General features: G+C 35.7%; 3 protein-coding genes across 3 annotated transcripts; 1 reads left to right on the top strand and 2 right to left on the bottom strand.

Moving 5' to 3' along the window:
• Nucleotides 1-1,136: 1,136 nt before the first annotated feature.
• atms (RNA polymerase II-associated factor 1-like protein antimeros) lies at nt 1,137-3,366 on the top strand. Its single transcript, XM_075289072.1, has 3 exons — nt 1,137-1,199; nt 1,274-1,352; nt 1,419-3,366. The coding sequence occupies exons 2-3, from the start codon at nt 1,291-1,293 to the stop codon at nt 3,133-3,135; spliced, it is 1,779 nt and encodes a 592-aa protein (XP_075145187.1). The 5' UTR covers nt 1,137-1,199; nt 1,274-1,290; the 3' UTR covers nt 3,136-3,366.
• On the bottom strand, nt 3,157-7,496 carry Ccdc39 (Coiled-coil domain containing protein 39). Its single transcript, XM_075289071.1, has 9 exons — nt 6,970-7,496; nt 6,718-6,865; nt 6,078-6,649; nt 5,506-5,835; nt 5,339-5,440; nt 4,407-5,205; nt 4,183-4,348; nt 3,411-3,775; nt 3,157-3,342 (listed from the first exon to the last, which is right to left on the bottom strand). Exons 1-9 carry the CDS (start codon nt 7,189-7,191, stop codon nt 3,230-3,232), a joined length of 2,817 nt encoding a protein of 938 aa, XP_075145186.1. The 5' UTR covers nt 7,192-7,496; the 3' UTR covers nt 3,157-3,229.
• A 608-nt stretch (nt 7,497-8,104) lies between these two features.
• LOC142220123 (uncharacterized) lies at nt 8,105-13,511 on the bottom strand. Its single transcript, XM_075289070.1, has 3 exons — nt 11,568-13,511; nt 11,305-11,502; nt 8,105-8,765 (listed from the first exon to the last, which is right to left on the bottom strand). Exons 1-3 carry the CDS (start codon nt 13,039-13,041, stop codon nt 8,152-8,154), a joined length of 2,286 nt encoding a protein of 761 aa, XP_075145185.1. The 5' UTR covers nt 13,042-13,511; the 3' UTR covers nt 8,105-8,151.
• Between the last annotated feature and the right edge of the window lie 861 nt (nt 13,512-14,372).

Genomic DNA, 14,372 nt, shown 5'->3' with positions numbered 1-14,372 from the left:
ATATTAAACAATGAAGTTGAAAAAAAAACATACAATGGCTTCTTATTTGTTGAGTTATTTCAAGAAAAAATAATCTACACGTGTCCAGGCAACAGCAATTCCTAGTGGTGAGTTAACAAAATTGATAAGCGATGGCAACACTATACCAGTTTTCGCCAAGGAGTTAGAATAAGTTTTAATTTAGCGACACGCCGCTAGCCGTCACGGTATTCCGTCGCGGATTTTGGGCTTCCCATAAGAAATACACGTAAATAAGTGTTCGCCTACCGCCTATCGCTATGGTTATATTTACACACTCATACAAATTTAGGTTGAAAATTATTTGCAACGATGTTAATTTTGAATTTGACTCGCATCGAAAATTGTTTGACAAATTATTGAGTAGCGATGCATTTCAATTTGAGGATAACACTTGAGATATTATTGCTAATGTGTTGAATTTCACTGTTGAGGGTAATGTCTGTTTTTTGTTGAGAACGCGATTTTCTCAACAATTTATCAACTTGAATATTACCCTAATCCTTTGAAAAAATGTTTGAAAAATTATTGAAATTTAGCATTTTTCAAACGTTTGTGTTTATTGGGTTGAGTGTACACAATAAACACAAGCATTGGATAAATGCTTATATTCAATACGCTGTCAAACATGTTTTTAAAGGATTAGAATTCAATTTGAGAAATTGTTGAGAAAATCGCGTTCTCAACAAAAAACAGGCATTACCCTCAACAGTAGAGTTCAACACGTTAGCAAAAATTTCTCAACATATTAGCAACAACTTTTCAAACAAAATTTCATTTTAATGCTTCAAACCTAGTGGAAAACTTGTTGAAAGCAAGCAATTTGCAAGGCCATTTGATTTAATGTTAAAGATGGGATTCACTATCAAATTGATATGGCGTTACCTATGAAAAATGCTCATCCTTGTGTTTATTGGGTAATGTCTGTTGTTTGTTGAAAACGCGATTTTCTCAACTTGTATATTCCATAATTGTTTGAAAAATATTTGAAAAACTGTTGAATTGTAGCATTTTTCAAAAGTATGTGTTTATTGGTATGGTATTGATGATATTGAGTACCCATTTAATTGTAACGAGTACTCAAAAGTTTGGTCAGTAACGAGTACTTGTAATCAAATACTCGTTGCTTTCCCAACACTATGCAGTTAGTTTCGACCGTGCGGAGACAACACATATATAAGGTAAAGTATTTAAAGTAAATTGATCTAAATTGAATCACCATATAAATAAAGAACTGAAACGAATCATTGTAAAGGAGGTATAATCCACACCATGCCACCGACTATTAATGGAGCACCGCCACCAAACGAAAAAAAGAGACCCACAGAACGAAAGTATGCAACCATTTCAATTTGAAGACAATTTCTTGCTTAGCCCTCCAAATTTTCTTTCCCATCTAGGTCGGAGATTATTTGTCGTGTAAAATATGGCAATAATTTGCCCGATATACCCTTTGACTTGAAATTTTTGCAGTACCCCTTTGATAGCAATCGTTTTGTGCAGTATAATCCGACTTCCCTAGAACGCAACTATAAGTATGAAGTATTAGCCGAGCATGATTTAGGTGTTACCATCGATCTTATCAACCGTGACTTATACCAGGCCGATCCATATGCCCAACTAGATCCGGCTGATGAAAAGTTATTGGAAGAAGACGTCCACACACCTCACGACTCTGTGCGTTCCAAGCAGCATTCTCGCAGTGTTTCATGGTTGCGTAAATCTGAATATATTTCCACGGAACAGACACGTTTCCAACCGCAGAATTTGGAGAATATTGAAGCCAAGGTCGGTTACAATGTCAAGAAATCATTGCGCGAAGAGACCTTGTATTTGGATCGTGATGCTCAAATCAGTGCCATTCAGAAGACATTCAGCGATACAAAGAATGAAATCACTAAGCATTACTCCAAACCTAATGTTGTGCCCGTAGAAATCATACCATTGTATCCCGATTTCAAGAACTGGAAATATCCTTGTGCTCAAGTAATTTTCGACAGTGATCCGGCACCTGCTGGTAAAAATGTTCCCGCTCAATTGGAGGAGATGTCTCAGGCTATGATTCGAGGTGTGATGGACGAAAGTGGTGAACAGTTTGTCGCCTACTTTTTACCCACAGAATCAACTTTGGAGAAGAGACGCGTTGATTTTGCCGATCAGGTATTGTACAAGGAGGACGAGGAATATGAATACAAAATTGCTCGTGAATACAATTGGAACGTCAAGAGTAAGGCATCAAAAGGTTACGAGGAAAACTACTTCTTTGTTATGCGTCAAGATGGGGTATACTACAATGAGCTGGAGACACGAGTACGTTTGAATAAGCGTCGTATGAAGGTTGGCCAACAGCCCAGCAACACTAAATTGGTGGTGAAACATCGGCCACTGGAAGCCAATGAACATCGCATGCAACGTTATCGTGAACGCCAATTAGAACCACCGGGCGATGACGACGAGGAAGAAGAAATTGAGGAAAGCGAAGAAGAGGAGGAGGAGGAGGTCCAACAGACACAAGAAGATGGAGAAAAAGATAAAGAAACTGAACAAGTTCAACGCGACCGAAAGTCTCGTTCACGTTCCAAATCTCATGCCAAATCCAGATCACGCTCTGGTTCACGATCCGGCTCCGAAAGATCACGTTCTGGTTCTGCATCAGGTGGTTCAAGAGCCTCATCTAAATCTAAATCCAGGTCGAGGTCACGCAGTTCCGGTTCAGGCTCAGCAAGATCACGCTCGGGTTCCGCATCAGGTGGATCGAGAGCTTCATCTAAATCGAAGTCCAGGTCGAGATCGAGGTCTCGCAGTTCAGGTTCGGGCTCTGCAAGGTCGCGATCTGGTTCTGCATCTGGTGGATCAAGAGCTTCCTCAAAATCTAGATCAAGATCGCGTTCACGCTCTCGTTCCCGCTCAAAATCGGCATCAAAATCACCACGGTCTCGTTCTGCTACTCCTAATAGCCGAGCTGGTTCTAATAAATCGGGCTCAAGATCACGTTCCAATTCCAGAACGTCACGTTCTCGTTCCCGCTCTCGATCACCCACACGGTCAAGAAGCAATACCCCGTCTGGATCTGGTACTGCATCCGGATCGGGAAGTGGATCCGAAGCAGAAGATTAAATGGACGATGAAACAAATGTCAAGATGTGCTAGTTTTTAATTTAACTCAAATTTATTTGAAAATTTCTGATTCCAATACAATTTTTTGAATACTTCATTTGGTCTTCCTTTTGTCAGGCATCTCTAAAGAAATCACACTCAATCTAGCAGAAGAAGTTTGTTTGAATTCGGAAGTTTCCGATTGCGACGATCGGGAAGTGAAAATTTCTACAATAAAAATGGAAAGGAGAATCTGATATTTTTATTTGCACAAAAACAGCAGAATAGATACATACCTTTGGATGAACTATAGGACATCATATCAAATGATGCATCACTGCGGTAAGATAAAGAACTACGACTTTTTTGTAACATGTGTGGCATTTTTAGACCACGATCTAAAATGTGGCGAGCTATTTTTGGTCCCAACTCATAATCCGTATAAGCAATCTCACCCAATTGATTGAGAACGCTTAAATTACGTTTTTCCAACTCTCTTAGGTCTAAATCCTGATTATATAATCTTAGAAATTCTTCACTGATTGCTCGTTGTTTTAAAGCTTTTAGGGCAGTTTTCAATTCTCGATCTGCCCTTGTCAGTTTATTTGATTGATCTTGAACATCCTTTTGCAGCTTACACAGAAAATCAGTATTATCGCACCTATAAAAGTAAGGACATGGTCGTATTTAGAATTACTTATCACAAATCATAAATTCCAGTTAGGGATAAAAATGTAAAAGACAAGGTTTTGTTAAAAAAAGGTTTTGTTCAAAAACGACTTTTGATTTTTTTTAAATCGACTCAAATCGATTTTTGATGTTGACAAAATTCTACTTATCAACTTTTTATTGTGGCCAAAATTAAATAAAGGGTATAACGACAAAAGAATTTGAAATGAAAGTGGAATGTGATTTAACTCTTTATGCTGAAAATGCTCCAGAAGTCGAATTTTCAATAATATCAATAGTCAAATTTGGAAATTATCGGAAAGCAGAAAGTTCTTCTTTCCCATAGTCGAATGTTGACTTTTTCACATTTTGAAAAATTGAAATTGAAATCCCCTATACCTTTTCTTAGTTTCTCTGGATAACATTTTGTCGAGTTCATCCCTTTGTTTCGTAGCTTCTTGGACTTTTTGTTCCTGTTCCTGCACTTCCTGACGCAGTGACCTTAGCTTATTTAGCGAGGTACAATAGTTTATTTGTAATGCTTTTAGTTCCGAACTTGCTTCCTCTGGAATGATAATTACAACATTTGGCATTCCTTTAACTGTATCAATATCCGTACATACCTCCATCCTGAATTCGTTGCATTTGTTTTCTATATGCATCATTACTATTATTAAGTAAAGCTAAGGTATTCTGCAAAGCTTCAATTTCTTTTTCCGCAGTGAGAACTTTTTCATTGAGTTCATTACCTTCATCCAAGAGCATTTGTTTTTCCTGGGCTGTTTCTACTTTTAATTGTGTAGCTGTTACCATGGTACCATCATCGTTAAAGCCCAATAGCTTGGAAGTCAATTCAAAACGTGATTTAACCGCCTCAATATGTTTCCTACGCTCACCTATATCAGCCCTTAAAGTACTTAACTCCTCCACTTGATGTTTACGCTTCAAGTTCAATATTTCCAATTGGCTTCGAATTTCAACCATACGATCCTTTATAGTTCGATTCAAATGCATGCGATGTTTGGTTAAATTATAAGCACTATATTCACATTTATTGATTTCCTCTTCGAATTCATTGGCACGCATTTTCAGAATACTCAATTCTACTATCAATTCCTGGTTACGTTTTGTTTCCTCTTTGACACGTTTAATGCCACCCTCACAATAGACTTGAGCTTCTTTGATTTTAAAATTGACCGCTTCCAATTGTGCCATATCATTATTGTATGTTATGGTTAGTTTACGCATATCATCCTCTAGTTTCTTGTTCTGTTGCTGTGTGGTTTGGGCGAATTTTTGTAGCTTACTTTGACGTTCCTCTAACTCCGCCAAGTAGAAATGATTTCTTTGCTCGATTTCGGGATCTATACAACTACCTTGCAAGTGGAGAATACGGCGTTCCACTTGCAGAATTTTGAAAGACTTTAATGAGACAACATATTTTAATTAGTAAGTTGAGATAAGAAATTTGATTTTTGTTTAGATTTTGAAAATTTTGTGGACATTGACTTTTTTGTATCACATTCACTCTATGTCCAAAATCTCGAATACTCACCAATTCATAATTACATTCGGTTTGTTTCCTAAGTTCTTTCTCAGTATTTTCAATACTTTTTAAAATGGCTAATGTGGTTGCAATTATACCTCGATTATCCACCTAAGAAATCCAAAATAAAAAAAATTATCATTAATTTCCAAATAGAAAATGTATCCACCTCTTACCGTCAATGCTAGGCCATCTTCTTTAAATTTGACCAATTGTAATTGAGAGCGATAAATTAATCCATTAATGCGATCAGTTTCCTTATTGACAGCTTTTTGAGCTTTCTCTTCAATATTCATTAATTCTTCTAAGGCCTGTAAACGTTGTTGAGCATTCATTGTCTTATTTGACATAGATGCTAAACGCTCTTCTAGTTTTGCAACAATTTTCTCGGTGTTATCCAGCTCGATAAGGCGATCCTCTTTAGATTTTAGGAAGCGGCGATTTTCAGCTCGTTGTTGCTGTACTCGGTTAGAAAGGTTTTGTAACTCTTTCTGTATAAGCTCAACCTAGAATGAGGAAGATTTTTGAAGAACGGGTTTAAAAAAATAACCCTCTAATGCCCAAAACGGGAAGCTGAGAACAATAAAAATAAAGACTTAGTTAAACCTATACATGCGGCTTTACTGGATTTCAGTGCCTGGATTAATTTAATTTGATTTTATTCTCTTTCATTTCTTTTTGTGTGATATTTTTATCAGCTGGGAAAATTGGTTATTAGAGGGCTAATACCTTTTTTCATCTACCTTACCTCATTGGTCTTTAAAGCTACAGAATCGATTATAATTTGCATTTGTTCTTTTATATCCGAGGTCTCCGTATTTAATAACTCTATGGCTGCTTCCACGGATCGATTATTTTCAATTATTCCATTCAATTTATCATCCGTAGCCTTTAGATCCTTGGCAGTCTTTTGAGCTTTATTGCGACATTCTAACAAAGCCATTTCACTATTACGTATATCCTTTTCGCGCTGTGACATTTGACTAGCAGCCAATTTCCATGTATCAATCATTGTACGCCTCTCCGCATGAGCGGTACGATATAAATTTGCTGTGCATTCCAGATTACATTCCAATGTTTTTTGTTCATCATATAAGTGAATTAATTTTTGACGATATTTATCTATTTCGGCATTAAGTTTTTGCCTTTTCTGATTCTGTTGTTTGGCCCGCAATTGATCGTCCTTATAATACATTTCAATTAGCTGATATCCCTTATTGCCATCTTCCATGGCCTGTCGCCATTCTATCAAAGCTCCTTTAGCCCATTTAATGCGATTTGTAAAATTGTCTATGGATTGCTTACAGACACACATTTCCTCTGAAATATTGGGAAGTCGTATGGTTACGAAACATTTCCAATGCGTAAAAATTCAATTATTTACTTACTTTCAGTGTTGTCCATATATTTTTTAAAATTATTCCATTCTTTATCCGCATTCCTTAGATCTTCTTTAAGCTTGGAATGTTCTCTCTCAGCTATTTTGTATAAATGAACCTCTGTTGTAACATCGGATTGATAAGCATTTAGAAGTTTCTATAAATATATTTTAAAATGTTTCATTTTTGAGTGTACAAAATAAATATATTCCCTTAAGATTAAGTCATTGCAAATATTTAATTGTAATTGTAGAAACTCACCAAATTATGACTGATAGTAATTTCAGCATTTTTTGTATGATCTAGCAATTTTTTTAAACGTTCATCCGTTTGTTGTTGATATTCCAAAGCCTCTTCCTTCTTTGAATGTAAGGCTCGTATTTCTTCTAGGATCATGCGGTTCTCCTCATTGGCCATGGGAATTTCCGAGGAAGAATTCCAGTGCATGGCTTGCATAGCATTTCGTATGAAGTCGATATCCATTTTCAATTGATTGATTCGTTTTCTATTGCAACTTATAAGTCAATTATTTCGGTTTTTATATGGCGCAATGGATCTATTAAGCACAAAATTGAATATTTTTCTTCAAAAACAAAAATTGGAATACAAATGTACTAAATATTGTTAGAAGTCAAACTATAGAAACCATACGATTGGTAATGTATATTTGTTGTTATTGGTTTTTATCCTTAACAACGACACAGCGATGCAATAAACAAGGACAACGAAACGCTCTATGAATGAACTTGTTTCCATAGACCCTACATAGTGTGTTTTTATAAGGGGAAGAAAACAAAATTATTTTTCAAGTTCAAGATTCATTCCTTGAGATCCATTGTTTTGATGCATTATTTAGAAAGTCTGGTTTTTATAAAAGTATCTTGGGATCGGCCAAATGTTGCAAGCAGGTAAATGTTGTCAATGCTATTGGGCCCCTCAATAGTGATGGTGATAATTGTACACTCAAAATAAAAAATCGGTGATGGTGAAGAGCACACTCAAATAAAAAGTCAGTAATCACAAAAAGGTAGCAGTTTTTGTCTGATGAAAACGATAATCAGCCCCTTTTGATAAAATTTCAAACGTGCTAGTGCTTTTTATACTAAAAACTCGTATAAAGTTTGTGCATTAAATAATTATCTGGGGCTTGAAGCTTGACGATTGTTATCTTGCTGCCTGGAGTGATTTAGTTAAAAAATTAAAAGTGATATGAAACGTACACATTTAATCCAGTTGAAACTGCAGTCATTTTTAGCAAACTACACAGTTACAGCAAAACAATACGGTTAAGTTGCAGTCAATCGTCTACTGCCAAACAGCTGAGTAAGTAATTCACGATATCTCCGGCTATCTGTGGGACGGCTATCTTATAATAAATAATTCGATAAGGTAAGCATTTTATACATAAATTTAGTTTATTAGCAATATATTTAATTTTAAAATTTACATAATATTTTGCCCTGCATTCGTATTCTCCATGAAAAATCTTGTCAATTCTCCCTCTATGCCATTTAGATCGGGTGTCGTTAATTGTGGCGAATACAATCGCATATTTTGTAATTTTTGCGATGGTGACATTGAACCCTCATTGACATCGTTTTGAACTGGCGAAAAACTATCACAGCGATTACCAATACCCAATTTATTACATGACTCGACAACAATGTCATCAATGGCCTTTGACAACAGAGCCTGATGTTCATTCAATGTGGCTGAAGAATGCGTTGAAGCTAACGGGGTGGGAATTTTCTCTGTAATCGATGCAATTTCATTACTAGAAGGTGAATTTTGTGTTGGTGGTTGTTGTTGTTGGTGTAAATGTAAAGAATTTGTTGAATTTTCTAAAAATGCCTTTATAAAATTCTCCGATATGTGATCCAGGGCTTCGTTAGGCAGGTTACCGATTTCTTCATTGGAGAAGGGAGCTTGGCATTTGTGGGTTCTCTGCGACACTTTGTAACGAAAACTTTTTTGACAAAATTCACATTTGTACGGCATAACACCAGTGTGTATGCGAGTGTGTACCAGAAATGAAACTCGTTGTCGAAAACTTTTACCTGCAAATGTAAAACATAGAAATTTATTTATTCAATTTGTACATTCAAAGAAATTTTTTAGATTCAGCAGAAAAATCATTTTTGTTGTTAGAGCAGCAAAAGCCGTCATTTTTTTGGTGAACTATCAAACATTATCAATTTTTAGGGAATATTTAAGAATAAGTAATATTAAAGAATGTTGGAAACAAAGTATACAAAATGACTAAGTGTGGGCCTTGAAACCCTGTTGGGAAACATTTTAGAGCATACGTTTGTGTGAGAATTCGGATAAACTGCAAAAAAGTAGTTACCAATTTGCGGCTATATAAGGAATGGGCATATGTGTATACAGGTAAACCTCGCAGAAGAATACATATTTTAGAGGTTTTATTCTAATATCAGCCCGTTTTAATTAGAAATAACAACAAAAAGGTTATTTGTTTCAGCTTTTTTGGTTTGGTGGAATCCTGTTTGCTAAAACAGCAAACATATAACTGCCATTTCAGCAACTGAATCCTATTGATTCAGTAATGGGATTAGTCAGTTGTTTCATCAGTTTTTGTTTGCTAAAAAGCTTTAAAACAGAAAACCTCTACTGCTGTTTTGACTGCGCTTTTATCAGCCATTTTGGTTAAGTAGGATATGAGTTCTTCTCACCCCAAAATCGGCAATTTTTAAAAAAGAAAAAATTTTTTTGCTCCGATTGCTAAACCGATCTCTTTTCCAAAAAGCCTCATGCGTCCACTAACTAACTGTAAAAGGTTTATGGAAATTACAAAAAAAAAACTTTTTTAACATATGTCCCCAGTTTAGAGATTTTTGATACTAATTTTGGGAATGGCATATTCAGCAATATTTCTTCTTAAAAGCAATTTTCCCAGTAAAACTCAATAAAAATCATAAGGATAACATAATGAGTTCAAAAGTTATAAAGGTTTCAATTCTATTTTTAAATTCCCATAATATTGGAATTTTTTAAAGAAATTGTTTCTTGCCCCAAAAACTTTCAATTTTCGTAATTTTTGCTTACATAAGAAAAAAAGTTCTCTGAAATACATTTCCAAGATATATTATATTTAGGCAGTTGTTTAGTAAAATTCCACCTAACCTCACTAGCTCGGTCAGTGTTACCGTTGTGCGACTTTAGTCACATTTTGCAACCTTTTGGCGCCATGCGACTTTTTTAAAATATGCGACTTTAGTCGCACACACACGTTTAGCTGGCATTTATATGGCAATAAGTTGGTAAAATAGCTTTTCCTGTTAATGGACTGCTATTTTATTGTTTTGTGTTTATTTTAATGAACATTCACAAATGTAAGCGACTTTTTTTATAATTGTGGGACTTTTTTGTGCGACCTTTTTTTCGTCTTTTACAAAATTTCCAACGGTAACACTAAGCTCGGTGAAGGGACTTACAAGTTCTATCTAGCAAAAAAATCATCGAAATCGGTTCATAATTGCTGATTTGACAGCTAAAACAAAAAATGCATACCCCCGATGTGACCAACTTGCCCCAATTTGAATTTTTGGTCTCTGGGGACCTCAATATTCATTCGATCCAGATTTTTGTATGTATGCCCGCCTTGCATAAAAAGGATCATGAGTTCAATCGCAGTTGCGGCCGAACACCAAAAAGTTTGACGTCTGTGTAATGCTGGTCACAATTCTGAGTGTTTCAAAGCTTCCCTAGCAGGCTTTTTACACTACACACATCTAACAGCTTTCATCAGATGATATTAAAAATGGACCATATAGAACCACATTTATATAAGACCCATTCAAAACGATCCGAAGCTCTTCAGGAGCCTCTTTCGGTTGAAATTTTTTGGCAAGTGATGTCAGTTTAGGTCCTCTAACTACCGAGGAAATTGTTCTATATAAGTCTGGGGTCTAAATTTTCAATTGATGCGGTCAAAACTTCGATATCTCCAAATCTCCTAACTACCATCTCGTACCTGCATGAAGCTTCCATATAAAATATTGGTTTATAAAGAGCAAGACAATAGCCCCTTATAAACCGATCCCACAAATTTTGGAGCCTCTTCGGGCCTCAATTTTCATCCGATCGTGTTGACATTTGTCACAGGAATATACGTCCTCGAACTACAATACAAACAATAGCCCCTTATAAATCGATCCCACAAATGTTGGAGCCTCTTCGGGCCTCAATTTTCATCCGATCGTGTTGACATTTGTCACAGGAATATACTTCCTCAAACTACAATACAAACAATAGCCCCTTATAAACAGATCCCACAAATTGTGGATCCTCTTCGGACCTAAATTTTGATCCGATCGCGTTTACATTTGTCATTCCATACGTCCTCGAACTAAAATACCATTCTATATTTACATATAGCCACAATATAAATCGATCTCCAGATTTGACTTCTTGAGCCATCTGGTGCCCAAATTTTCAATTGATCTCGTTGTAAGCTAATATGTAGAAAAATGAGAATAACGGGCTGCCACTATACCATAGCATTTGAACTATAGTTCAATAGAAATCCCAGTTCTGTGATGGCTAAGAAAACTTTCGAAGTGTTACTATACTTACCACACACATCACATTTAAATGGTTTTTCACCACTATGTATCCGTTCATGATTATGCAATGTAGACAATTCCTTAAATGCCCTACCACATGTTGAACACACATGAGGTTTTTCATCACTGTGATAGAGTAAATGCTTGTGATAGGATTGTTGAAATGTAAAGGTACGGCCACAAATTTCACAGGTATATGGCATTTCTCCTACATCGAAATAAAAGACGAAATATTATCAACAAATTGCCAATAGATTTGTATCATAAATTTACCTGTATGCAAACGTTTATGCTTTTTTAGGAAATACTTTGTTGTAAATGCCTTCGAACATACATCACATTCCCATATCTTTGGATTATCCACGGTAGTGGTTGAAGGTACTGGTGGAGCCAAATATGTCGTTCCAGGTATGGCTATTGTGCTCGTATTTTGGTCTTTATTTTCGACGCTTGTAGTATTAAGATTTGCAAAAGCTTGTGTGATATGTGTATTATTACTACTATTAAGAACTAACAGGACATTGGAGTTTTGTAGTGGAGCATTTGAAATTTCTATAGAACTAGAATTATATTCCGTTGGTGTTATATTCACCACACTCAAATTTGCCAATGTAGAGGTAGAATTTATGGAACTGGTACTCATATTGGGTAAAATGGCTATCGGTTGTAGATTATAGGCTTGGTTATTGTTTTGGGGCTTCGATTGTGTATCGGCTGGGGACTCGGTTAATGTGAGCACATTACTACTTCTTGCCGATTTCATTTGTTTACTTTCCTTATGACGTATACGCTCACATATACTTAACTTTGGTGAATTATTAACATAGGGTAATCCCATAAGATGTACTACTTTTAAGTGAACCCGAAGGGAACCTTTCATTTTGAATGTTTTTGAGCATAGGTGACATTTAAAATCCATCTCAGTTTGGCTATTGGCCAAATGATCTGTACTACTATTGGTATTGCTTTTTTCCAGAGGTTGAGGATAAACGAAATTTTGGTGAACCAAACGTATATGCATATTCTTAAGTTCTTCATTTCGAAAGGCAAATTCACAAATATCACATATACAACTCTTCTCTTCTATGACAGCAAGAGGAGGAGGATGTGGTGGTGGCGAATGAAGAATTTCCGGAATCATAGACACTACGTTTCTCTCCTCCGAAATGTTTGCCAAAGACACCTGCGACTTTTTGCTTGTTTTGTTTTTATCTGCTTTTGAATTTTTGCATTTGGTAGCAGCTGTTCGTATTGTTTTTGTTAGCTGTTGTTGCTCGCCATGGTGGGTATTTTCAAAATTCACCTCATTCGATAGTAGTTCTTGTTTGGTGGGGCTATTCGCTGTTGTTGGTGCCCCATCTAACGATGAGGGTAGTAGCCTATCTTCTGTTTTGAAATTTTCACTATTGTTGTCTTTAATAATGGGGCTGTTATTATTGTTGTTGTTTTTGCTGATATTGGCAGGTAATGTTGTTGTCGATGGTAGTGGAGAGGTTGGTGGTGGCTGTGGTGGTAGCAATGTGTTTTGTAGCCCAGATGCCTGTTGTTTTGGGCTTTCATTGGCATTCATAATATGGGTATGACTAAAAAGATGAATCGTCAATTTATCCAAACCCAAAAATAGTTCATGGCATATGGGACACGACGATGGCCCATTTGCTGCCTTTATGAGACTACAACGTAAGGCATCAATGCTCGAGAAGCTCGTTTGATGGCACAAAGGACACAGAACAGAAAATGAACACATATCTTTACTTTTTTAATTAGATTTGTGCTTAATCTTAGCTTTTTTTTAATTAATATATCCCATAAATTATTTAAAATTATGTAATATTTAATAATTCCAAAAATTTTGGTATGTACTCCACATTTTTATATATTTTCGCTATATTCTCACAATTGCTGAGATTGTTTTAAGAAATTTTCTATTATTTTCTGTAAAACTTTAATTTTTCCAAAGCTTAATCTTGAGCACACGTTGTTTCCACAATTTATCGTTTTTAAATGAAACTCAAAGCATATTTCAAGTTGAAATGCACAAAAAATCAACATCAACATTTAATTTTTTTTTGTTTAGTACGAGACGATATTTTCAATATTCTAAAAATAATACAAAACTTATGTACATATTTTCTCTTTTTTTAAAAATTTTCAAACGAAACAGGCACCCGCTAGCCAGCACAATAACCATACATCCATCTATGAGCTAGCTAGCCAGCCACCAAGAAAAAGGAAAATACTTAGATCGTTTTTTCTCCCCACACCTAAGCGATTTTCATTTTCTTTCAATTTGGTTACGCCGAGAAACAAATTGAGTATATTCTCTCTTTGCTCTCTCGTTAGCCAAATATATCGATACGATTTTCTTTACACAATTTTCTTGTTTTTTACTGCGTATTTTACTCAATTATTTATTTTCCCGAAATCTTCTTTTGGCTTTTACTTTGTAAACAATAGGTTCTGTGTGTGTTTTTGTAAATATGTTCAAAGAAATTTAGTACGAAATATAGTAAAACGCAAGCTTTTTATTCTTTATCTAAATCATAAATCTAAATCCTATTGCGACAAAATACACTATAGGCCAAGTTTTTTTTCCAGTTCTCGAATCATGACAAATTTTTCCTTCCCGATATATGCGCGCCATCTTCGATTCAGCTTTTTCTCCTCAATCGGTTTGAAATGCTTCCCCCTGAGTGGTATTTTGAGTTTTGGAAATGACCAGAATGCATGCGGGGCCAAAGCAAGCGAATACCAGGTGAATTTATGATGGGGGAGGTATTATAATGATGCAAGAACCCCCACCAAACTTTGTTGGTATACACAGCTGAAAATCTTGCTGGAACAGTAAAAAAAAACTCGGTGAAAAAGGGAAAACAGTGATTTTCTTTTTTGCTAAAATAGCATACAATGTCCAATGTTCCTCGTCCAAAAATAACGTTATGTTCTTGAAATATGTTTGAGGTGATCATATTCCTCCTATAGTCGGTAGGCGTCTGAAAAATATTTAGTCTACAAAAAATTAAAAATATTTTGAAAATGTGGCCTTAATGGCGACGACCTCCTTAGTCGACTGGAACC

This window comes from Haematobia irritans, chromosome 1 (assembly GCF_050003625.1).
Source record: "Haematobia irritans isolate KBUSLIRL chromosome 1, ASM5000362v1, whole genome shotgun sequence".
Lineage (NCBI taxonomy): Eukaryota > Metazoa > Arthropoda > Insecta > Diptera > Muscidae > Haematobia > Haematobia irritans.
The sequence above is the reverse complement of the archived record's forward strand: the minus strand, read 5'-3'. Positions and strand labels throughout refer to the sequence as shown.

Bases quoted from the DNA above. Each gene is read 5' to 3' on its own strand.
- atms (XM_075289072.1), top strand. From the start codon at position 1,291: ATGCCACCGACTATTAATGGAGCACCGCCACCAAACGAAAAAAAGAGA. The intron at 1,353-1,418 runs GTATGCAACCAT...TTTCCCATCTAG, and splicing joins AAGAGACCCACAGAACGAAA to GTCGGAGATTATTTGTCGTG.
- LOC142220123 (XM_075289070.1), bottom strand. From the start codon at position 13,041: ATGTGTTCATTTTCTGTTCTGTGTCCTTTGTGCCATCAAACGAGCTTC. The intron at 11,503-11,567 runs GTAAATTTATGA...ATTTCGATGTAG, and splicing joins GCATAAACGTTTGCATACAG to GAGAAATGCCATATACCTGT. The intron at 8,766-11,304 runs GTAAGTATAGTA...TTACATTTGCAG, and splicing joins ATTTAAATGTGATGTGTGTG to GTAAAAGTTTTCGACAACGA.
- Ccdc39 (XM_075289071.1), bottom strand. From the start codon at position 7,191: ATGGATATCGACTTCATACGAAATGCTATGCAAGCCATGCACTGGAAT. The intron at 5,441-5,505 runs GTAAGAGGTGGA...TGGATTTCTTAG, and splicing joins AAGATGGCCTAGCATTGACG to GTGGATAATCGAGGTATAAT. The intron at 4,349-4,406 runs GTATGTACGGAT...TTATCATTCCAG, and splicing joins GCAACGAATTCAGGATGGAG to AGGAAGCAAGTTCGGAACTA.